Source organism: Ranitomeya variabilis, chromosome 4 (assembly GCF_051348905.1).
Source record: "Ranitomeya variabilis isolate aRanVar5 chromosome 4, aRanVar5.hap1, whole genome shotgun sequence".
NCBI classification, from domain to species: domain Eukaryota; kingdom Metazoa; phylum Chordata; class Amphibia; order Anura; family Dendrobatidae; genus Ranitomeya; species Ranitomeya variabilis.
This window is the reverse complement of record NC_135235.1, coordinates 102,827,710-102,853,334: the sequence shown is the minus strand read 5'-3', so window position 1 is coordinate 102,853,334 and position 25,625 is coordinate 102,827,710. Positions and strand designations below refer to the sequence as shown.

The window sequence follows — 25,625 nt, the reverse complement described above, 5'->3', positions numbered from 1 at the left end:
GCCTGCCCACCTGCCACCATCTGTTTAGCCCCCAACATACACTATATAAATGCTGGACTTTTGCAGACTGAATGTTAAAATTATTAATGAAGGTATGTGGTCCACTGTGAGTTTTCTAAGCAGTGGCTGATGCCTTATCAGAGATGAGGACCTAGAAAATTCACATTTCTAGCCTAGACCTGCAAGCCAAGGATTATCGCACACAAGGATCTTCATGATGTTTTAAGGCATTTCAAGCTGTTCATCTCCAACTCCAGTGATTCACTTCTCTTTTGGGGTAAAGATATGAAGTCTGCTACTACGCCTGACGAAGATTCCGCTGATGATTGCCAGGTACAACTTAAGGGAACCCCAAAATGTCCACTCAGGAATATGCCAGTCAGAGTGAAAGGGTTAACAAAGAGGAGACTGGCTGCCAATGCCAGGGAAAGGAGGAGGATGCAAGGACTGAACACAGCTTTTGATAGCCTAAGAAAAGTGGTGCCACAGTGGGGAGAGGACAAGAAACTGTCCAAGTATGAGACTCTACAGATGGCACTCAGTTACATCATGGCTCTGAACAGGATCCTTTCAGAGGCAGAGAGCTACAGTGATGGAGAGGACTGGTCTACACTTCAGCACTATGAACAATTGCAACAAGACCACTGTCAGGACTACCTGGGATTTGGCTCTCCGGATGCATGTGATCGCTTCCTTACAGAACCATTTTCCCACTAAACTAATTGGATGAAAATGAAGCATAAGAAGTGAACAGAGATGTATGTGATGAAGGCAAGGAACCCTCACTATGAGAACATTCCAGCATTGTTTGCATCTTCATTAAAGGGATTATTTCTAATAAACTTGTTTATAAGTTAAGTTGGCAAAATGTACATTTTAAAGTCATGTAATGTAAGATACATATTTTTGCATCTAGCAGATATACGCAGTAGCACTGTAAAACCTAGGCTACCACTGCATTCATAGTAAGTTACAATGTAACAGCTCTTAATGGATATGGGTATGGCAGAATGACTGTAAATTCACATTCAGCTTTATTTGGCTATAACATATGGTATATGACTAGACCACCCTACACTAATTGATGTTGTTTTTTTTTTAATTTTGTGCATAAATAAAAATTAGTTACATAGTTCCTTATACCTTGCTTCGTTTTTATACAACGCATGCAAAATTGCCAGAAAACAGTGGAGTGTGTGTGTATATACAGTATGTATGTATATATATATATATATATATATATATATATATATAGATAGATATATATATATATATATATATATATATATATATAGATATATATATATTCTTTCCCTTAGTGAAATGTAGATGAGTAGATGATTAAGAGAGTTCATTCACATACATATAGGTATAAACTCCTTTTACAATTGTGTTGACATTATGTATATAAAATGTTCTCTTTCTTAGTGAAATATAGATGATTAAAGGAGTATATGTTCGGTACATATGTATGTATATATATATTATACATATATATATATAATTATTATATATATTATACATAAACAATTTGCTAAGCAAGTTCTGACCTTCTACTTTAGACTCCATTCATTGTAGAGGCTGACACAGGATTTATTGATTGATTAGACCTTACAAAATGCTTAGATGATGTTGTTTGCAAGGGTCCTCACAATGGAGAAGTTGGAGATCAACAGTACTCTACTTTTCTAAGACTTCTACAGAGTTAAGGAGATCTCCAATATTTTAAGAAAATTAGAAAACAGTATAAAATAAAGTTGTAACATATATTTTCCTGTTTAGTCCCTCAATTCCACTCGAATCTTTACTTTTTTCCCTACAGTGATGACATACTGTCCATGTGCACATGATGACTATGTACAAGCTGCCTGTAGCCTTGATACAGCGCTGTCCATGATCAACAAAATAAATGTATGCCCGTTTAGAGTCCTAAACCCTGGAGAGCCACTAGGAAAATAAAATTACAGCAATGTGCTACTTGTGCAGCTGTAACAGATTTTCATTCACATTTGTAGCCGATTTATCCGTATGCATTGGACATGAGGAAATCAGTGTTAGAAAGCCAGAACAAATTGTGATATGCTGCTTTTAAAAAAATTCATTTTTTTACACTGTCAATTTTTCTCACATTGTGTGGATGACTGTTGGTAAAATCTCATCCACATTAAAGGGGGTTTCCCACGAATAAACTTAATTTTAATCCATAGATCTTGGAATAAAAATATGTTCCATAATTGGATGTGTTTAAAAAAAATGTCCCTGTGCTAAGATAATCTTATAAATGTGCCCCTGCTGTGTACTGTGTAATGGCTGTGTCTGACCATACAGGAACATGGTCTGATCATACCACATCTCCTGGACAGGGGAGGAAGCAAGAGTATACAGTTATTACAGCAGCGGATCACAGCTGATTCATTCTTTGCGGTAAAATATTGTTTAAAAACAGTCAGGGAAATGTTTTACCTCACAGAAAGAATCAGCTGTGATCTCATGCTGTAATGTCTGTATACTGTTTCTCTTCCTCCCCTGCCCAGGAGTAGAGATGAGCGAACTTGTTCAGAAAACGTTCGCCAATATCAAATTTGACACGAACGTAGCACATTTGAATTCGTGTTCGGTTTCCCAAGCATTTTTACTCAAAGTTGGCAAAATTTGGTCACAGTTTGGTAAATGATCGCGTTTCCACTAATGCTTTTGTTTTGACTTTGTGTAGGATAGTGATGCTGTATGATGAGCGGGGAGGATGGTTAGACATGTTTTATGAGGGGACAAGGTTTGTCGAGGTCAGAGGAGCTGCAGAGTGTAATTTTTTTTCTTTTATTACTTAATGTGTATACATTCCGGCAGCCAATCAAGGTGCAGAAACCATCCACAACGTCATGACACGTCAGGTCTTCTTTTATTGGCTGCCGAAGTCACATGTCCCTGTCCATATAAAAAGCGGACATCTTGTGTTGCTGTCTCCATTTTCTCAGTGTCACAGTGCAGAGAGGCTACTACTGCTAATGCTGCTGAAAGTGAACTTATCAGTTAGCTAGATAGTATCCTGTCTTGTGTGAAATCTAACTAGATTATGCTAAAACTGTGTTGCAGTTTCAGGAGGCCCCGTTTGCTAATCCAAATTGTTTGGGATAAAACTGTGCTTCAGTGAGGAATCAGAAAGCCACATTTCCTTTTAAAAATCATTAGGCCTAATATTGGGGTTCAGCCAGGAGGCTGTATTTGCGAATCCTATTGATTTATGATAAAACTGTGTTGCAGTGAGGAATAAGAAGGCCACATTACCTCTTAAAAATCATTAGGAGTAATATTGGGGTTCAGCCAGGAGACCGTATTTGCTAATCTAAGTGCAGGCACCAGTCCTCATTTCATAATCAAAATTGTTTGGGATAATACTTTGGTGCAGGTATCAATTCTCATTTCATAATCAAAATCATTTGGGATAATACTCTGGTGCGGGCAACAGACCTCAATTCATAATATAAATCCTTTGTGCTAATAATGTGTTGCAGGCACCAGAACTCATTTCATAATCAAAATCATTTGAGATAATACTCTGGTGTAGGCACCAGACCTCATTTTATAATCAAAACAGTTTAGGATAATACTCTCGTTCAGGCACCAGACCTCATTTCATAATCGAAAGCATTTGGGATAATAGTTTGGTGCAGGCACCATACCTAATTTCATGATTAAAATGGTTTGGGATAATACTGTGGTGCAGGCACCAGGTAGGCCTCATTTCATAATATAAATACTTTGTGTTAATAATGTATTTCAGGAACAAGGCCTCATTTCATAATCTTAATTTTGTAATCAAAATCATTTGGCATGATACTCTGGTGCAGGCACCAAACATTTCATCATCAAAATTGTTTGGGATAATAGTCTGGTGCAGGTAACGTACCTCATTTCATAATAGAAATCCCTTGTGCTAATAATGTGTTGCAGGCACCAGACCTCATTTCATAATCAAAATCATTTGGGATAATACTCTGGTGCTGGCACCAGACCTCAATTCATAATCAAAACGGTTTGGGATAATACTCAGGTGCAGGCACCAGACCTCATTTCATAATCAAAAGCATTTGTGATCATAGTCCGGTGCAGGCACCAGGCCTCATTTCATATTATAAATCTTTTGTGCTAATAATGTGTTGCAGGCACTAAGCCTCATTTCATAATCAAAATTGTTTGGGATAATACTCTGGTTCAGATACCAGACCTCATTTCATAATCAAAATAGTTTCGGATAATACTGTAGTTCAGGCACCAAGCCTCATTTCATCCTTTGTGTTAATAATGTGTTGCAGTCACCAGGCCTCATTTCATAATCCAAATTGTTTGGCCTAATGATCAGGTGCAGGCAGCAGACTTCATTTCATAATTGAAACAGTTTGGGATAATACTCTGGTGTAGGCACTAGACCTCATTTCATAGTCCTAATCATTTGGGATAAAACTGTGTTGCAGTGAGGAATCAGGAAACCCCATTTGCTCTTAAAAGAGCAAAGGTTGTGAAACAGCAGCTTAAAAGAGGAGAAGGGTACATGCAATATGAGTGGTGAAAAGCGAGGTTGTGGTGGAAGGGGGAATAGGCTTGGTGTTTGACGCATACGTGGGTTAGGTGTTAATGAAAGCCCAACTGAACAAATACTGTCTTCTCCTATGTAAAAACCACTGACAACATCTGTTACTGGACAGGCTACTCAACGCCCTTTGTTTGGCAGCCGCACAGCGGTACATCTTGTAGATGAGGTTCAGAAAGATCATATTCTCCAGTTGATGGCAAGCGCTGCATCAAGTAGCCTCTCCTCCTCTTCCTCCACCTTAACATCATACACAGTACAATCCTCAGTGGAGGCACCCCAATCACTTTTGTTTCCCCCCCCCCCACGTCACAAATTTCCAAACGCTTAACTGATTGTGGAGATCCACAGATGGGCCATTCTCCAGAGCTGTTCACACATTTTACTCCATGGGCACAATAGATCTGCTCCAAAGATTCCCAGAATCCAGAGGAGGAAAGCATTTGCACCGATGGATAAAATGTTTTCATGTTGGATCTGGGGCCGGTCGAAGTAGGATCCAAGCAGAATCCAGAGCCTCGTCACCAGATGTTAACCCTGGGAGATGCGCCGGCATCGGAGGTTAGTATAGGCTTTTTATTTTATTGGGGCCAAACATTTAGTTCAAGAACAGTTATCCTAGTCACTGGACAACACCATTACTCTTTTTTGCTTTTTCTCACCATATCTTTAATTGCACAGCCAGGCCATTTGTTTACATTGAGTATTTAGTGAGTTTTTTATCTCAGTATTTATAAGACAAAATCAGTAGTGGAACAATCAGATGAAAAGTATAAATAGAAACACGTCACCACTTCTGTATTTATCGCCATCTTTTGGTTTTTGCTTATAAATACTGAGGTAAAAAACTCACCTAATACACAATGTGTGCACGTGGCCTAAAAGTTATGTTATTGCCTCTTTACCCCTATCTTGGGTGTCCCCCGTGGAGTCGAAGGGACAGCATATAAATTTCCCCTGATGAGTGAAATATAACGAAACGCATAGGGAAATAGTTTCTATATTTTGGGGTTAATTTTTTTCGGCAGCGTGGGCGGATGAGTGTGTGGCCAGAATGTGCCCCCCCTCCCGGATGCAGTGCCAATATCGAGCGGTCCTATTCATATCAAGGAGAGGAAGCTCAGAGGTGAGATCGTTCTAATTATATACACCTGTCATTGTTACTGCAACTGTATTCAACAAGAAGGTATTTTGGATAAGAGACCTGCGGTTGTTGATTGTTTACATTATAAGAATCTCATGTGATGAGAGTTCCTATCCCTTAAGAGATTGACATTTGGAGTTGTAATTTACAAAAATCTCGGGGATTATGTGGTCTTACATCCCTATAAATGTGATTTTTCTGTGAGTCCTTTATGTATGTTTTTTTCTGTGTTGGTTAATACCATTTAAAAAAATTACATATTAAAAGTTAATTTTTAGTTATAGTCACACCCTGCTTTGATACACTATTTTGGATTGGAGGACATTTGTTTTTTTGGGGGATTCTTTTGTTTTTTTAGCAACATCTGAGTTAATTAGAGACACACCTGTGGATGTATTTTAATGCACACCTGAAACACACACAGCTTCTTTGTGTAGCATCATGGAAAGTCTAAAAAAATCATCCAAGATTTCAGGAAGAGAATTGTGGACTTGCACAAGTTTGGCTCTTCCTTGGGTACAATTTCAAGATACCTGAAGGTGCCTCGTTCAGCTGTACAAACAATTATACGCAAGTACAAACAAGATGGGAATGTCTAGCCATCATACCGCTCAGTAAGGAGACAGGTTTTGTGTCCAACATGTGCATATCAACGCAAGGACAAAAGCAAAAGACCTTGTGAAGATGATGTCGGAAGCTAGTAAGATTGTGTCAATATCCGCAGTGAAACGAGTACTGTTTCAACATGGACTGAAAGGCCACTCTGCCAGGAAGAAGCCATTACTCCAAAAGAAAGATAAAAAAGCCAGATTAATATTTGCAAATGCACACTGGAACAAATACCTTAATTTTTGGAGACAAGTCCTGTGTCCTGATGCAACTAAAATTGACCTTTTTGGGTATAATGACCATCGTTTTGTTTGGAGGAAAAGGGAGACGCTTGGAAACCTAAGAACACCATCCCAACTGTGAAACACGGGGGTTGGCAGCATCATGTTGTGGGGTTGTTTTGCTGCAGGAGGGACTGGTGCACTTCAGAAAATAGGTGGCATCATGAGAAAAGAAGATTATGTAGCAATACTGAAGCAACATCTCAAGACTTCGGCCAAGAAGTTAAAGCTTGGGTGGAAATTGGTTTTCCAAATGAACAATGACCTAAAGCAGAGGTGTCAAACTGCATTCCTCGAGGGCCGCCAACAGGTCATGTTTTCAGGATTTCCATAGCATTCCACAAGGTGCTGGAATCATTCTGTGCAGGTGATTAAATTATCACCTGTGCAATACAAGGAAATCCAGAAAACATGACCTGTTGGCGGCCCTCAAGGAATGCAGTTTGACACCTCTGACCTAAAGCATACTGCCAAAATGGTAACAAAGTGGCTTAAGGATAACAAAGTCAATGATTTGGAGTGGCCATCACAGAGCCCTGATCTCGATCCTATTGAAAATTTATGGGAAAAGCTGAAAAGGCAGGTGTGAGCAAGGCGACCTACAAACCTGGATCAGTTACATCAGTTTTGTGAGGAGGAATGGGCCCAAATTCCACCCAACTATTGTGAGAAGCTTGTGGAAGGATATCCCAAATATTTGACCCAAGTCATTCAGTTTAAGGGCAATGGTATCAAATACTAATGAAATGTATGTAAACTTTTGACTTTGCAGTCAGGAATAAAAATGCCTTAAAACATTCTCTCGCTCTCATTATTCTGGCATTTGACAAATATTAATAATTATGGTAATCCTAATTACCCAAAATGGGAAAGTTTTATTCTGTTTTCATGTCAGATATTGAGAAAAACATGCATGTGTGTCTTTTTTATATAGTATATGTAAACTTCTGGTTTCAACTGTATTTCTCTGAAACGCTGCGGTGTTTCTGAGTTAAATATATAGTTGTGCTCAAAAGTTTACATAACGTTGAAGAATTTTTGGTTTCTTGGCCTTTTTTTTTTAGAGAATATGAAACTAAAACTTGTTCTCCACTCATGGTGAGTGGTTGGGTGAAGCCATTTATTGTCAAACTACTGTGTTTTTTCTTTTTAAATCATAATGACAACACAAAACATCCAAATGACCCTGATCAAAAGGTTACATACCTCATTTCTTAATATCATGTATTGCCCCCTCTAACATCAATGACACCTTCAAGTCTTTTGTGGTAGCTGTGGATGAGGTTCTTTATTTTCTCAGATGGTAAAGCTGCCCACTCTTCTCGGCAAAAAGCCTCCAGTTCCTGTAAATTCCTGGGCTGTCCAGCATAAACTGCGCACTTGAGATCTCCACAGAGTGACTCAATGCTATTGAGGTCAGGAGACTGAGATGGCCACTCCAGAACCTTCACTTTGTTCTGCTGTAGCCAATGACAGGTCGACTTGGCCTTGTGTTTTGGATCGTTGTTATGTTGGAACATCCAAGTACGTCCCATGCGCAGCTTCCGGGCTGATGAGTGCAAATTTGCCTCCAGCAGTTTCTGATAACGTGCTGCATTCATCTTTCCTTCAACTTTCACAAAGTTTCCTGTGCCTTTGTAGCTCACACATCCCCAAAACATCAGCATTCCTTTACAGTAGGAATGGTGTTCCTTTCATCATAGGCCTTGTTGACCTCTCTCCAAATGTGACGTTTATGGTTGTGGTCAAAAAGTTCAATTTTGGTCTCATCACTCCAAATTACCTTATTAGAGAAGTTTTGAGGCTTTTCTCTGTGCTCTTTTGTGTATTGTAGGCGAGATACTTTGCAGCATTTGCGCAGTAATGAGTTCTTCTGGCGACTCGACCATGCAGCCCATTTTTCTCAAAGTGCCTCCTTATTGTGCATCTTGAAACAGCCACGCCACAAGTTTTCAGAGAGTCCTGTATTTCTGCTGATGTTATTTGTGGGTTTTTCTTTGCATCCCAAACAGTTTTCCTGGCAGCTGTAAACAACATTTTTGCTGGCCTACCTGAACGTGGTTTTGTTTTTACAGAGCCCCTGATTTTCCATTTGTTAATCACAGTTTGAACGCTGCTGACTGGCATTATCAATTCCTTGGACATCTTTTTGTATCCTTTTCCCGTAGATCCGTTGACAATTCTTTTGCTTTCCCCATGACTCGCAATCCAGAAACATCAGTGGCTGGATGAAAGATGCAAGAGTCTGTATGGATTTCACGAACTCACTCAGCTTTTATGCACACACACTGATTACAAGCAAACAGGTTACAGGTGAGGATGTTACCTTTAGTAGCCATTCAAACCCATTTGTGTCAACTTCTAGGCATGTTATCTGGCCAAAATCACCAGGGTATGTGAACTTTTGATCAGGGTCATTTGGATGTTTTGGGTTGTTGTCATTATGATTTAAAATGAGAAAACACAGTAATTTGACAATAAATGGCTTCACCCAACCACTAACCATGAGTGGAGAAAACGTTTTGGTGTTATCATTCATATTCTCTGAAAAAAGGCCAAGAAACCAAAAATTATTCCGCGGTATGTAAACTTTTGAGCACAACTGTACATGTTTGTTAAAAACAGTACCAAAGCTCTAACGGTATGACCACCCCTACCTTCAAGGAAAAGGAGTGTCACTTTACACAAAGAACAAAAACAGGGATTTCCCAACTTTGTAGTGTTTGCATTGACAAGAACGTCACCTGAATAGCTGCAAATAGCAACACAGATAAAATATTAATGCAAAAGTTATGGCTGTTGGCTAGAAACCAGATGATCATGAAATGAGTCTAATAATACGCATTTTGTTGCCACTTTATTCCAGAATAATCTAGGTTTCCTCTCAATATAGACAAGCTTTGAAGGATTTAAATACCAGGAGATGGCCCAAATAACTTAAAGCATCTACAGTGTCAGTCTCACTACATAACAGTGAATCCGGTAAATACAAATGATACATGGCTTAATATTAATAGAACATCTATTGATCTTTATACTGTCTACGAACATAAATAATTAAATAGGGTCCTGCAGATCAAACAGATCACACTGCCAGTGACACCGCTCCCTACGTCGGTGTGTATTACTGGTGCGCACAAGTTATACAAATGACAAATATGCTTCAACCCCTTCTCACTCTTTGGCTGGGCTATGGTGCCTACCTTGCCCCTCCGTCAATAAAAAGTTTAAATACTTTCCACATTGTTACTATTGAGCAAGGGCAGAAAACTAAATAGGTTATTAAAAAAAAATGAAAAATTATTTGTAAACTTTCCGGCGTTAATTTCTTCACAGTTTTATTTTTACTGTAGCCAGTTGAATTCACAGCTCCTCACTTTCCACCACATTGCGAGCTTGTGACAAAAAACTCAGTGGCGTTTCCGGGTAAGAGTTGAATATATCCATGCTGGTAGAAGAGAATGTTGAGTATCGAGAAGGAGCGGGTCGAATCTTTTTAATTGGCTGAGGGATTTGCTGATGCCACTGAGCTGTAAAAGATAAGAAATGATAATGTATGAGTATGATGTAATATTATTAAAGGGAATCTTTCAGCAGGTGTTTGCTATGTAATCTGAAGGCAGCATGACTTAGGGGCTGAGACACAGATTTCAGTGATGTGTCAGTAATTAGTCAGTGTGCTGTTTTCATGCAATGAATGTTTTATCACCAGGAGATTATCACTGCCCACACTAGCTTTCTTGTGTCAAGTGGTCTGACCACACCCCCTCCTCTGATAAGCAGCTTACTGTCGCTATACAATGTGTTATGGATCCCAATGGCTAGGGAATCGCACTGGACAAGCAAAAATAACTAAAATAACGGACGAGCTCTAGGGTGATGGAACCTGGGCTGACCGCTGCCCTACTCCTGACAAACACAACTAGAAATAGCCAGGGAGCGTGCCTACGTTGATTCTAGACGCCTCGCGCCAGCCTAAGAGCTAACTAGCACTGCAGAGAAAATAAAGACCTAACTTGCCTCCAGAGAAATAAACCCCAAAGGTATAGTTACCCCCCACATGTATTGACGGTGAAAATGAGAGGAAGGCACGCACATAGATATGAAAATAGAGTTAGCAAAACGAGGCCCGCTATAACTAGAAAGCAGAAGGATACAAAAGGGGTCTGAGCGGTCAGCAAAAAACCCTAATCAAAAACCATTCTGAGATTACAAGCACCCATGTGCCAACTCATGGCACATGGGGAGCACCTCAGCCCACTAGAGCTTCCAACTAGCATAGAGTAATATTTAGCAAGCTGGACAAAAAACAAAACAACTGAAAAGCATAACTTAGCTTATCCTGAGAGATCTGGAAGCAGGTAGTCAGAACCAAACTGAGAACATCTGAGAACATTGATAGCCGGCAAGGGAATGACAGGGAAGCCAGGTTAAATAGGAAACACCCAGCCTCTGATGGACAGGTGGAAACCAGAAACCGCAACCCACCAAAGTCACCCAGTACCAGTTGTAACCACCAGAGGGAGCCCAAAAACAGAATCCACAACAGTACCCCCCCCTTGAGGAGGGGTCACCGAACCCTCACGAGAACCCCCAGGGCGATCAGGATGAGCTCTATGGAAGGCGCGGACCAAATCAGTCGCATGAACATCAGAGGCGACCACCCAGGAATTATCCTCCTGACCATAACCCTTCCACTTAACCAAATACTGGAGTTTACGTCTGGAAACACTAGAATCCAAGATCTTCTCAACAACATACTCCAATTCTCCCTCCACCAGCACCGGAGCAGGAGGCTCAACCGAAGGAACAACGGGCACCTCATACCTCCGCAATAACGACCGAAGGAACACGTTATGAATAGCAAACGATGCTGGGAGATCCAAACGAAAAGATACAGGGTTAAGAATCTCCAAGATCTTATAAGGACCGATGAACCGAGGCTTGAACTTGGGAGAAGAGACCTTCATAGGGACAAAACGAGAAGACAACCACACCAAGTCCCCAACACGAAGTCGGGGACCCACGCGGCGACGGCAATTAGCAAACTGCTGAGCCTTCTCCTGAGACAACTTCAAATTGTCCACCACCTGATTCCAAATCTGATGTAGCCTGTCCACCACCACGTCCACTCCAGGACAATCCGAAGGCTCCACCTGACCAGAGGAAAAACGAGGATGAAACCCCGAATTACAAAAGAAAGGAGAAACCAAAGTAGCAGAACTAGCCCGATTATTAAGGGCAAATTCGGCCAGTGGCAAAAAGGCAACCCAGTCATCTTGATCAGCAGAAACAAAACACCTTAAATAAGTTTCCAAGGTCTGATTAGTTCGCTCCGTCTGGCCATTCGTCTGAGGATGGAATGCAGACGAGAAAGACAAATTAATGCCCATCTTAGCACAAAACGTCCGCCAAAATCTAGACACAAACTGGGATCCCCTGTCAGAAACGATATTCTCCGGAATCCCATGCAAACGAACCACGTTCTGAAAAAATAAAGGGACCAACTCAGAGGAGGAAGGCAACTTAGGCAAGGGTACCAAATGAACCATCTTAGAAAAGCGGTCACACACAACCCAGATAACGGACATTTTCTGTGAGACAGGGAGATCTGAAATAAAATCCATGGAAATGTGCGTCCAAGGCCTCTTCGGGATAGGCAAGGATAACAACAACCCACTGGCCCGAGAACAGCAAGGCTTAGCCCGAGCACACACTTCACAAGACTGCACAAAGGTATGCACATCCCTTGACAAGGAAGGCCACCAAAAAGACCTGGCCACCAAGTCTCTAGTACCAAATATTCCCGGATGACCAGCCAACACAGAAGAATGGACCTCGGAGATGACTCTACTGGTCCAATCATCCGGAACAAACAGTCTTTCTGGTGGACAACGATCAGGTTTATCCGCCTGAAACTCCTGCAATGCACGTCGCAAGTCTGGGGAGACGGCGGACAATATTACCCCATCCCTAAGAATACCAGTAGGCCCAGAGTCTCCAGGAGAGTCAGGCACAAAACTCCTGGAAAGAGCATCTGCCTTCACATTCTTTGAACCTGGCAGGTATGAAACCACAAAATTGAAACGAGAAAAAAACAACGACCAACGAGCCTGTCTAGGATTCAGACGCCTGGCAGACTCAAGGTAAATCAGATTTTTGTGATCAGTCAAGACCACCACACGATGTCCAGCACCCTCAAGCCAATGACGCCACTCCTCAAATGCCCGCTTCATGGCCAAAAGCTCCCGATTACCCACATCATAATTGCGCTCGGCGGGCGAGAATTTTCTAGAAAAGAACGCACATGGCTTCATCACCGAGCCATCGGAACTTCTCTGTGACAAAACCACCCCCGCTCCAATCTCGGAAGCATCAACCTCAACCTGAAAAGGAAGTGAAACATCTGGTTGACATAACACAGGAGCAGAAGAAAACCGGCGCTTAAGTTCCTGAAAGGCCTCCACAGCCGTAGGAGACCAATTAGCAACATCAGCACCTTTTTAGTCAAATCAGTCAAAGGTTTAACAACACTGGAAAAATTAGCAATGAACCGACGATAAAAATTAGCAAAACCCAAGAACCTCTGAAGACTCTTAACAGATGTAGGTTGTGTCCAGTCACAAATCGCCTGAACCTTGACGGGATCCATCTCAATAGTAGAAGGAGAAAAAATGTACCCCAAAAAAGAAATCTTCTGGACTCCGAAGAGACATTTCGAGCCCTTCACAAACAGAGAATTGGCCCGCAGGACTTGAAACACCTTCCTGACCTGTAGAACATGAGACTCCCAGTCATCAGAAAACACCAAAATATCATCCAAATACACAATCATAAACTTATCCAGATATTCACGGAAAATATTGTGCATAAAGGACTGAAAGACTGAAGGAGCATTAGAAAGTCCAAAAGGCATTACCAAATACTCAAAATGGCCCTCAGGCGTATTAAATGCGGTTTTCCACTCATCACCCTGCTTTATCCGCACAAGATTATACGCACCGCGAAGATCTATCTTAGTGAACCACCTAGCCCCCTTAATGCGAGCAAACAAATCAGTCAATAATGGCAATGGATACTGATATTTGACTGTAATCTTATTCAGAAGGCGATAATCTATACAAGGCCTCAGGGAACCATCTTTTTTAGCCACGAAAAAAAAACCTGCTCCCAGAGGGGACAAAGATGGACGAATATGTCCCTTTTCCAAGGACTCCTGTTGTGAAATTGGATTTTGGGCTCCCCCGGTGGCCACTGGTGGAATTGAACTGGTGTGCATCATCCTCTCTGTTCACCTGTTTCCATCAGGATGTGGGAGTCGCTATTTAGCCTTGCTCCTCTGTCACTTCCATGCCGGTCAACATTGTAATCAGAAGCCTTTCTGTGCATGTTCCTGCTGCTAGACAACTCCCAGCTAAGTTGGACTTAGTCCTTGTTTGTTTTTGCATTTTGTTCCAGTTCACAGCTGTAGTTTCGTTTCTGTGTCTGGAAAGCTCTTGTGATCTGAAATTGCCACTCTGATGTTATGAGTTAATACTAGAGTCTTAAAGTAATTTCAGGATGGTATTTTGATAGGGTTTTCAGCTGACCATGAAAGTGCCCTTTCTGTCTTCCTGCTATCTAGTAAGCGGACCTCAATTTTGCTAAACCTATTTTCATACTACGTTTGTCATTTCATCTAAAATCACCGCCAATATTTGTGGGGGCCTCTGTCTGCCTTTCGGGGAAATTTCTCTAGAGGTGAGCCAGGACTATATTTTCCTCTGCCAGGATTAGTTAGTCCTCCGGCCGGCGCTGGGCGTCTAGGGATAAAACGCAGGCTACGCTACCCGGCTACTGTTAGTTGTGCGGCAGGTTTAGTTCATGGTCAGTTTAGTTTCCATCCTTCCAAGAGCTAGTTCGTATGTTTGCTGGGCTATGTTCTCTTGCCATTGAGAACCATAACAGTTTGACCGGCCCAAAAGGGTTAAATTAATTGACAGAGAAAGGAGAGAAAAGAGAAGTCTGCTGAAGATTTTTTTTTTTTTTTTTTTTTCTCAGTTCTGAGTGTGCTTGTAATTGAATCTCTTGCAAGTCTGCCTATATTGCAGCCTTTCTCTCTCTCTCTCCTTCTAATCCTGGAATGGCTCTGTGTTCACCTGTTTAAAATGGATATTCAGAGTTTAGCTGCAGGTTTGAATAATCTCACCACGAAAGTTCAAAACTTACAAGATTTTGTTGTTCATGTTCCTATATCTGAACCTAGAATTCCTTTGCCTGAATTTTTCTCGGGGAATAGATCTTGCTTTCAAAATTTCAAAAATAATTGCAAGTTGTTTTTGTCCCTGAAATCTCGCTCTGCTGGAGATCCTGCTCAGCAGGTCAGGATTGTGATTTCTTTGCTCCGGGGCGACCCTCAGGATTGGGCTTTTGCGTTGGCTCCAGGGGATCCTGCGTTGCTCAATGTGGATGCGTTTTTTCTGGCCTTGGGGTTGCTTTATGAGGAACCTCAGTTAGAACTTCAGGCGGAAAAGGCCTTGATGTCCCTATCTCAGGGGCAAGACGAAGCTGAAATATACTGCCAGAAATTCCGTAAATGGGCTGTGCTTACTCAGTGGAATGAGTGCGCCCTGGCGGCGAATTTCAGAGAGGGTCTCTCTGATGCCATTAAGGATGTTATGGTGGGGTTCCCTGTGCCTGCGGGTCTGAATGAGTCCATGACAATGGCTATCCAGATCGATAGGCGTCTGCGGGAGCGCAAACCTGTGCACCATTTGGCGGTGTCTACTGAGAAGACGCCAGAGAATATGCAATGTGATAGAGTTCTGTCCAGAAGTGAACGGCAGAATTTTAGACGAAAAAATGGGTTGTGCTTCTATTGCGGTGATTCAACTCATGTTATATCAGCATGCTCTAAGCGTACTAAGAAGCTTGATAAGTCTGTTTCAATTGGCACTTTACAGTCTAAGTTTATTCTATCTGTGACCCTGATTTGTTCTTTATCATCTATTACCGCGGATGCCTATGTCGACTCTGGTGCCGCTTTGAGTCTTATGGATTGGTCCTTTGCCAAACGCTGTGGGTATGATTTGGAGCCTCTTGAAACTCCTATACCCCTGAAGGGGATTGACTCCACCCCATTGGCTAGCAATAAACCACAATACTGGACACAAGTAACTATGCGGATTAATCCGGATCACCAGGAGATTATTCGCTTTCTTGTGCTGTATAACCTACATGATGTGTTGGTGCTTGGATTGCCATGGCTGCAATCTCATAACCCAGTCCTTGACTGGAAAGCTATGTCTGTGTTAAGCTGGGGATGTAAGGGGACGCATGGGGACGTACCTGTGGTTTCCATTTTATCATCTATTCCCTCTGAGATTCCTGAATTCTTGACTGAATATCGTGACGTTTTTGAAGAACCTAAGCTTGGTTCATTACCTCCGCACCGGGAGTGCGATTGTGCCATAGATTTGATTCCGGGTAGTAAATACCCTAAGGGTCGTTTATTTAATCTGTCTGTGCCTGAACATGCTGCTATGCGAGAATATATAAAGGAGTCCTTGGAAAAGGGACATATTCGTCCTTCGTCATCTCCCTTAGGAGCCGGTTTTTTCTTTGTGGCTAAGAAAGATGGCTCTTTGAGGCCGTGCATTGATTATCGGCTTTTGAATAAAATCACGGTTAAATATCAATATCCGTTGCCACTGCTGACTGATTTGTTTGCTCGCATAAAGGGGGCCAAGTGGTTCTCTAAGATAGATCTTCGTGGGGCGTATAATTTGGTGCGAATTAAGCAGGGGGATGAGTGGAAAACCGCATTTAATACGCCCGAGGGCCACTTTGAGTATTTGGTGATGCCTTTTGGTCTTTCAAATGCCCCTTCAGTCTTTCAGTCCTTTATGCATGACATTTTCCGTGATTATTTGGATAAATTTATGATTGTGTATCTGGATGATATTTTGATTTTTTCGGATGACTGGGACTCTCATGTCCAGCAGGTCAGGAGGGTTTTTCAGGTTTTGCGGTCTAATTCCTTGTGTGTGAAGGGTTCTAAGTGCGTTTTTGGGGTTCAAAAGATTTCCTTTTTGGGATATATTTTTTCCCCCTCTTCCATCGAGATGGATCCTGTCAAGGTTCAGGCTATTTGTGATTGGACGCAACCCTCTTCTCTTAAGAGTCTTCAGAAATTTTTGGGCTTTGCTAACTTTTATCGTCGATTTATTGCTGGTTTTTCTGATGTTGTTAAACCATTGACTGATTTGACTAAGAAGGGTGCTGATGTTGCTGATTGGTCCCCTGCTGCTGTGGAGGCCTTTCGGGAGCTTAAGCGCCGCTTTTCTTCCGCCCCTGTGTTGCGTCAGCCTGATGTTGCTCTTCCTTTTCAGGTTGAGGTCGACGCTTCTGAAATCGGAGCTGGGGCGGTTTTGTCGCAGAGAAGTTCCGATTGCTCCGTGATGAGACCTTGTGCTTTTTTCTCGCGTAAATTTTCGCCCGCCGAGCGGAATTATGATGTTGGGAATCGGGAGCTTTTGGCCATGAAGTGGGCTTTTGAGGAGTGGCGTCATTGGCTTGAGGGGGCTAGACATCAGGTGGTGGTATTGACTGACCACAAAAATCTAATTTATCTTGAGTCCGCCAGACGCCTGAATCCTAGACAGGCGCGCTGGTCGTTGTTTTTCTCTCGGTTTAATTTTGTGGTGTCCTACCTGCCGGGTTCTAAGAATGTTAAGGCGGATGCCCTTTCTAGGAGTTTTGAGCCTGACTCCCCTGGTAATTCTGAACCTACAGGTATCCTTAAGGATGGAGTGATATTGTCTGCCGTTTCTCCAGACCTGCGGCGGGCCTTGCAGGAGTTTCAGGCGGATAGACCTGATCGTTGCCCACCTGGTAGACTGTTTGTTCCTGATGATTGGACCAGTAAAGTCATTTCTGAGGTTCATTCTTCTGCGTTGGCAGGTCATCCTGGAATCTTTGGTACCAGGGATTTGGTGGCAAGGTCCTTCTGGTGGCCTTCCCTGTCTCGAGATGTGCGAGGCTTCGTGCAGTCTTGTGACGTTTGTGCTCGGGCCAAGCCTTGTTGTTCTCGGGCTAGTGGATTGTTGTTGCCCTTGCCTATCCCGAAGAGGCCCTGGACGCACATCTCGATGGATTTTATTTCGGATCTTCCTGTTTCTCAGAAGATGTCTGTCATCTGGGTGGTGTGTGATCGTTTCTCTAAGATGGTCCATTTGGTTCCCCTGCCTAAGTTGCCTTCTTCTTCCGAGTTGGTTCCTCTGTTTTTTCAAAATGTGGTCCGTTTGCATGGTATTCCGGAGAATATCGTTTCTGACAGAGGTACCCAATTCGTGTCTAGATTTTGGCGAGCATTCTGTGCTAGGATGGGCATAGATTTGTCTTTCTCGTCTGCTTTCCATCCTCAGACTAATGGCCAGACCGAGCGGACGAATCAGACCTTGGAGACATATTTGAGGTGTTTTGTGTCTGCAGATCAGGATGATTGGGTTGCTTTTTTGCCTTTAGCGGAGTTTGCCCTCAATAATCGGGCCAGTTCTGCCACCTTGGTGTCTCCCTTTTTCTGTAATTCGGGGTTTCATCCTCGATTTTCTTCTGGTCAGGTGGAATCTTCGGATTGTCCTGGAGTGGATGCTGTGGTGGAGAGGTTGCATCAGATTTGGGGGCAGGTAGTGGACAATTTGAAGTTGTCCCAGGAGAAGACTCAGCTTTTTGCCAACCGCCGGCGTCGGGTTGGTCCTCGGCTTTGTGTTGGGGACTTGGTGTGGTTGTCTTCTCGTTTTGTCCCTATGAGGGTTTCTTCTCCCAAGTTTAAGCCTCGGTTCATCGGCCCGTACAAGATATTGGAGATTCTTAACCCTGTGTCCTTCCGTTTGGACCTCCCTGCATCTTTTTCTATTCATAATGTTTTTCATCGGTCATTATTGCGCAGGTATGAGGTACCGGTTGTGCCTTCCGTTGAGCCTCCTGCTCCGGTGTTGGTTGAGGGCGAGTTGGAGTACGTTGTGGAAAAAATCTTGGACTCCCGTGTTTCCAGACGGAAACTCCAGTATCTGGTCAAATGGAAGGGATACGGTCAGGAGGATAATTCTTGGGTGACTGCCTCTGATGTTCATGCCTCCGATTTGGTCCGTGCCTTTCATAGGGCTCATCCTGATCGCCCTGGTGGTTCTGGTGAGGGTTCGGTGCCCCCTCCTTGAGGGGGGGGGTACTGTTGTGAAATTGGATTTTGGGCTCCCCCGGTGGCCACTGGTGGAATTGAACTGGTGTGCATCATCCTCTCTGTTCACCTGTTTCCATCAGGATGTGGGAGTCGCTATTTAGCCTTGCTCCTCTGTCACTTCCATGCCGGTCAACATTGTAATCAGAAGCCTTTCTGTGCATGTTCCTGCTGCTAGACAACTCCCAGCTAAGTTGGACTTAGTCCTTGTTTGTTTTTGCATTTTGTTCCAGTTCACAGCTGTAGTTTTGTTTCTGTGTCTGGAAAGCTCTTGTGATCTGAAATTGCCACTCTGATGTTATGAGTTAATACTAGAGTCTTAAAGTAATTTCAGGATGGTATTTTGATAGGGTTTTCAGCTGACCATGAAAGTGCCCTTTCTGTCTTCCTGCTATCTAGTAAGCGGACCTCAATTTTGCTAAACCTATTTTCATACTACGTTTGTCATTTCATCTAAAATCACCGCCAATATTTGTGGGGGCCTCTGTCTGCCTTTCGGGGAAATTTCTCTAGAGGTGAGCCAGGACTATATTTTCCTCTGCCAGGATTAGTTAGTCCTCCGGCCGGCGCTGGGCGTCTAGGGATAAAACGCAGGCTACGCTACCCGGCTACTGTTAGTTGTGCGGCAGGTTTAGTTCATGGTCAGTTTAGTTTCCATCCTTCCAAGAGCTAGTTCGTATGTTTGCTGGGCTATGTTCTCTTGCCATTGAGAACCATAACAGACTCCTTAATATAATTCCGCATAGCAGTATGCTCTGGCACTGACAGATTAAATAAACGACCCTTAGGGAACTTACTGCCAGGAATTAATTCTATAGCACAGTCACAATCCCTATGAGGAGGGAGCGAATTGAGCTTAGGCTCCTCAAAAACATCCCGATAGTCAGACAAAAACGCAGGGACCTCAGAAGGAGTAGATGAAGCGATTGAAATCAGAGGTGCATCATCATGAACCCCCTGACATCCCCAGCTTAACACAGACATTGTTTTCCAATCCAGGACTGGATTATGAGTTTGTAACCATGGCAGACCAAGCACTAGTACATCATGTAAATTATACAGTACAAGGAAGCGAATCACCTCCTGATGAACGGGAGTCATGCGCATGGTCACTTGTGTCCAGTACTGCGGTTTATTCATAGCCAATGGTGTAGAGTCAATTCCCTTCAAAGGAATAGGAACTTCCAGAGGCTCCAGACTAAAACCGCAGCGTTTGGCAAATGACCAATCCATAAGACTCAGGGCAGCGCCCGAATCCACATAGGCATCGACGGAAATGGATGACAGTGAACAAATCAGAGTTACAGACAAAATGAACTTAGACTGCAGAGTACTAATGGCAAAAGATTTATCAACCTTTTTTGTGCGTTTAGAGCATGCTGATATAACATGAGCTGAATCACCACAATAAAAACACAATCCATTTTTCCGCCTATAATTTTGCCGTTCACTTCTGGACTGAATTCTATCACATTGCATAGTCTCAGGTGCCTGTTCAGAAGACACCGCCAACTGGTGCACAGGTTTGCGCTCCCGCAAACGCCGATCAATCTGAATGGCCATAATCATAGACTCATTCAGACCTGTAGGCGCAGGGAACCCCACCATAATATCCTTAATGGCCTCAGAAAGACCATCTCTGAAGTTTGCAGCCAGTGCGCACTCATTCCACTGAGTAAGTACCGACCATTTCCGAAATTTTTGACAATATACTTCCGCTTCATCATGCCCCTGAGAGAGGGCTAATAAAGCCTTTTCAGCCTGAATCTCCAGGTTAGGTTCCTCATAGAGCAATCCCAGTGCCAGAAAAAACGCATCCACACTGAGCAATGCAGGATCCCCTGGTGCCAATGCAAATGCCCAATTCTGAGGGTCGCCCCGCAGGAAAGATATTACAATCTTGACCTGCTGAGCAGGGTCTCCAGAGGAGCGAAATTTCAAAGAAAGAAACAATTTGCAATTGTTCCTGAAATTCAGGAAGGTAGATCTATCTCCAGAAAAAAACTCTGGAATAGGAATTCTAGGTTCAGACATAAGAGTGTGAACAACAAAATCCTGTATGTTTTGAACTTTTGCAGCGAGATTATTCAGGCTGGAAGCCAAACTCTGGACATCCATGTTAAACAGCTAAGGTCAGAGCCATTCAAGGGTTAAGAGGAGGTAAGAAGCAGCTAGACAGCAATTAAAGGCTAGGCAGCAAAACTCTGAGGGAAAAAAAAAAAAAAAAATTCCCTTCAACACTTCTTTTTCTCCTGCTTCAGCCCAAACAATTAACACTTTGTAGGCCGGCTATACTGTTATGGATCCCAATGGCTAGGGAATCGCACTGGACAAGCAAAAATAACTAAAATAACGGACGAGCTCTAGGGTGATGGAACCTGGGCTGACCGCTGCCCTACTCCTGACAAACACAACTAGAAATAGCCAGGGAGCGTGCCTACGTTGATTCTAGACGCCTCGCGCCAGCCTAAGAGCTAACTAGCACTGCAGAGAAAATAAAGACCTAACTTGCCTCCAGAGAAATAAACCCCAAAGGTATAGTTGCCCCCCACATGTATTGACGGTGAAAATGAGAGGAAGGCACGCACATAGATATGAAAATAGAGTTAGCAAAACGAGGCCCGCTATAACTAGAAAGCAGAAGGATACAAAAGGGGTCTGAGCGGTCAGCAAAAAACCCTAATCAAAAACCATCCTGAGATTACAAGCACCCATGTGCCAACTCATGGCACATGGGGAGCACCTCAGCCCACTAGAGCTTCCAACTAGCATAGAGTAATATTTAGCAAGCTGGACAAAAAACAAAACAACTGAAAAGCATAACTTAGCTTATCCTGAGAGATCTGGAAGCAGGTAGTCAGAACCAAACTGAGAACATCTGAGAACATTGATAGCCGGCAAGGGAATGACAGGGAAGCCAGGTTAAATAGGAAACACCCAGCCTCTGATGGACAGGTGGAAACCAGAAACCGCAACCCACCAAAGTCACCCAGTACCAGTTGTAACCACCAGAGGGAGCCCAAAAACAGAATCCACAACAACAATGTACACAGAAAGCTGTGAAGTGGGCTGCGTTAGCTTTCTGAGCTCTGCTACATGCTATATCTAAACACTCTGATTGTGTTATAACTGCTGCACCCAGTAAAGTAAGTGATACAGCGTTGGAATGACAGTTTCTTTTCCTAAATTATGTTGCTCTCAGATGAGATATCAAAAACATGGTGACAGATTGTCTTTACATATTGACTGAATGTACTGATGCTGACACTACATGTGAAAACTGACTGGCTTAAAATTATGTGGGTGGAAGCTTCATAAAGCTGAATAGTAACTGCAGCAATAGTAACTGCAGCAATTACACACCAGTTTTGGAAAACCCCTGTCCTCCGACCATGGTTAATTTTAAAAAAAGCAAATACTCTCTGCTTTCCTCACCTCACTGGGTCCAGGGCTGAGTCTCTGCTTTTGTCTGTTAAAGTCTGCAGTTCTAACTTCACTTCGACAGCGCTGAAGCCAATCAGTGACGGATCGTGCCATCAATTCAGGCAGAGTAGATGAGCTCAGTAATTGGCTGCAGCGCTGTCAACATGACGTCAGCGCTGCAGACGATAATAGATTCTGGGAGCAGTGGCAGAGACTAAGCACTAAACCGGACAGGGTGAGTAAAGCACAGTTTGTTTCCTAAAACTAAAAAACCCTTAGGGTATGTGCACACGTCCGGATTTCTTGCAGAAATTTCCTGAAGAAAACCAGAAATTTTCTGCAAGAAATCCGCATTGTTTTTTTTTTGCGTTTTTTTTTCCGTTTTTTTCGCGGTTTTTTTAGCATTCTGCAAGCGTAATTAGCTTGCAGAATGCTAAAGTTTTCCAAGCGATCTGTAGCATCGCTTGGAAAACTGACTGACAAGTTGGTCACACTTGTCAAACATACTGTTTGACAAGTGTGACCAACTTTTTATACTATAGATGCAGCTTATGCAGCATCTATAGTAAAAGATAGAATGTTTAAATATAATAAAAAAAAATTAAAAAATGGTTATACTCACCCTCTGCAGACAGCCAATCTCCTCAGCGGCGTCCGTTCCTATAGATGCCGGTGTGGTTCAGGACCTTCGATGACGTCGCGGCTTGTGATTGGTCACGTGAGTCACATGAGCGGTCACACGACCAATCACAAGACAGCGACGTCATCACAGGTCCTGAACCACACCATCTATAGAAACGGAAGAGAAAGCATGCACCGGAGAGGCGGGAACACTTCGGGGGCCATCAGAGGGTGAGTATATCACTATTTTTTATTTTAATTCTTTTTTTTTTTACCAATTATACGGTGCCCAGTCCGTGGAGGAGAGTCTCCTCTCCTCCACCCTGGGTACCAACCGCACATAATCTGCTTACTTCCCGCATGGTGTGCACAGCCCCGTGCGGGAAGTAAGCAGATCAATGCACTCCTACGTGTGCGGAATCCCCGCAATTCTGCATTTTTAATGAACATGTTGCTTTTTTTTTCCGCAATGCGATTTTTTCGCAGAAAAAAATGCAACATTTGCACAAAAAATGCGGAATACCCTGTAAGTAATAGGAGGCATATGTAAGCGTTTTTTTCGCGTTTTTATCACGTTTTTATAGCGAAAAATCCTGAACGTGTGCACATGGCCTTAGAGAAACATTTTAACAGACACTTCCTATGGATTGGACAATAATGGAATATTCTAAAATGCTTGGTGGCTCAGTGGTTAGCATTGTAGCCTTGCAGCGCTGGGGTCCTGGGTTCAAATCCCTCCAAGGACAACATGTGTAAGGAGTTTGTATGTTCTCCCCGTGTCTGTGTGGGTGTCCTCCGTGTTCCTTCTACACTTCACAGACTTACTGATAGGGAATCTAGATTCTGAGCCCCAATGGGGACAGCGATGATAATGTATGTAAAGCGCTGTAGAATTAAAGGTGCAATATAAGTGAGGAAAAATAAATAAATATTATGCTGTTAAAGAAAATTTGTCATCAGATTTCACAACATAAACTCCTAATATTAATAAATAGATCTCTTAGATCTGATGAGGTTGGCATACTTACTTTATAAATCTATTTCATATTGGCTGTATAATCCTGATATAAAATTGAACATTTCATGTATCTGGTAAAAAAGCGCCAGTTCAATGTATTCAAGATGGCAGATCGCAGTCTATTTTGTGTCATCGTGAAGTGTCATTTGCTTAGGGTACTCAAATGGTCAAAATCATCCATTTTAGCCAACATTTCACATACATGAGCAGCATAAATGGGGGAGCCTTCGAACCAGTCTTTGTAGACATGGTAAGATCTAAACTATACTTGTGTATTATTTATAAAAAAAAAACCATCAAGAAAACAAAAACAAAAAAATAAGTGAGAAACTTTGGGAAATTAAGAAATTAAGTATGTCTTCGTGTAATTTGTTTATTTTTTGCTTTTTTGGTATTTCATCTCAGCACGTTGCCTGCACTGAACCTACCATATATGTCGAGCCTCGCTGTACAAGAAACAATCCCGGCCTCATTCTTTGCTGACAACGTATACCATCCAGCATCCTCTTTCTTGGCGGGCTGGATTAGGAGACACACATATCCGGTGGTGTCCTGATGCATACTGAAAAAAATTAACAAAAGAACTTCGCTACACAAATAAATATAAAAAAATCAGATATAGATAATCATATACAATGCAATAATCCCTGCTACAGGCAAAGTAAGCTGCACATACACTATATGGACAAAAGTATTGGGATCAATCTCTTAACTGCTTAATTCAGGTTTCTCAATCACTCCCTTTACCACTGTTGTATAAATCCAGCCCCTTGACGTGCAGTTTTCCTTTGCTAACATCTGTGATAAACTGGGTCCCTCTAAAGAGTGAACTGATATCAGTGTGGTCCTGTAATAGGATATCACTGGTGTCAGTTCATGAAGTTTCTTCCCTAAATATTCTACGATCAGCTGTGGGGGATATTATTGAAAAGTGAGGAGCCACAGCAATTCAGCCACAAAGTTTTAGCACAAGGAAAATAACAGCTCAGGGTTGGCAAGTGCTTAGGTGCATAGTACATAAAAGTCACCGATGATCTACTGACTCATTAAGAGGGAGTTTCTTCAGAGTCTTCTCTGGGGGCGTGTGCTTTCACCCCTCCCACCGAAACTCTTCCAATCACAGCCAGACTGCTGATCTAGCAGGCTATCAGTCTCAGATGTTGCTGAGCTGTGATTGGCAGTATCTGGGAGGGAAGGGTGAAAGTGCACGCCCCTAGAGAAGACTCCGAAGAAACTCTCAGTTGAACAATAAGCAGAGAGTTCACATTCTACGTTACAAAAGCAATGAATGCGACATCTCTGCAATGGAGTAACATAGAGCAAAAAGGAAGAAAGTGGCAGAATCAGGGAAGCATAAGGATTTTTACATATTTAACTAATTTTTTTGACCAAATGGCATGTCATTTTTAATGACGGAGCTCTAATCATTCTCTGGCATTACCATCAGCAGAAAAACTATGCTCTGAGAGCTTGATGGCATGGCCGAACAGCTATAGCAAGCATTAGATTACTCGGCACAATGACAAGCTTCAGATGAAGTGATGTAAAGGTTTCGTATATGTAATGCCCGAAAGTGGTAGTATATGTGCCTTTAAGATGTAGCAGAGATAGCAGCCAGCTCATTATGTTTGCACAATGTTCACCTTTCCCTTTGCAGATAATGTACATGAATATTCAGTACATAGAACTGGTTTATATATTCATAGAGTGATGGACTTATGTTC

At 42.6% G+C, this 25,625-nt stretch overlaps 2 protein-coding genes across 5 annotated transcripts in view; one reads left to right on the top strand and one right to left on the bottom strand.

Annotated features, from left to right (window-relative positions):
* The first annotated feature begins 285 nt into the window (after positions 1-285).
* ATOH7 (atonal bHLH transcription factor 7) lies at positions 286-717 on the top strand. The gene has a single exon (XM_077255994.1). The coding sequence runs from the start codon at positions 286-288 to the stop codon at positions 715-717; it is 432 nt and encodes a 143-aa protein (XP_077112109.1).
* An 8,745-nt stretch (positions 718-9,462) lies between these two features.
* Positions 9,463-25,625, bottom strand: part of MYPN (myopalladin) — a 285,718-nt gene continuing 269,555 nt past the window's right edge. For all 4 annotated transcript variants that reach the window (XM_077258986.1, XM_077258987.1, XM_077258989.1 and 1 more), the window contains 2 exons: positions 24,330-24,463; positions 9,463-10,152 (listed from right to left, as the gene is read on the bottom strand). In XM_077258986.1, coding sequence (XP_077115101.1) covers positions 9,986-10,152; positions 24,330-24,463 — 301 coding nt within the window. In that variant the 3' untranslated portion in view covers positions 9,463-9,985. The remainder of the gene's footprint in view (positions 10,153-24,329; positions 24,464-25,625) is intronic.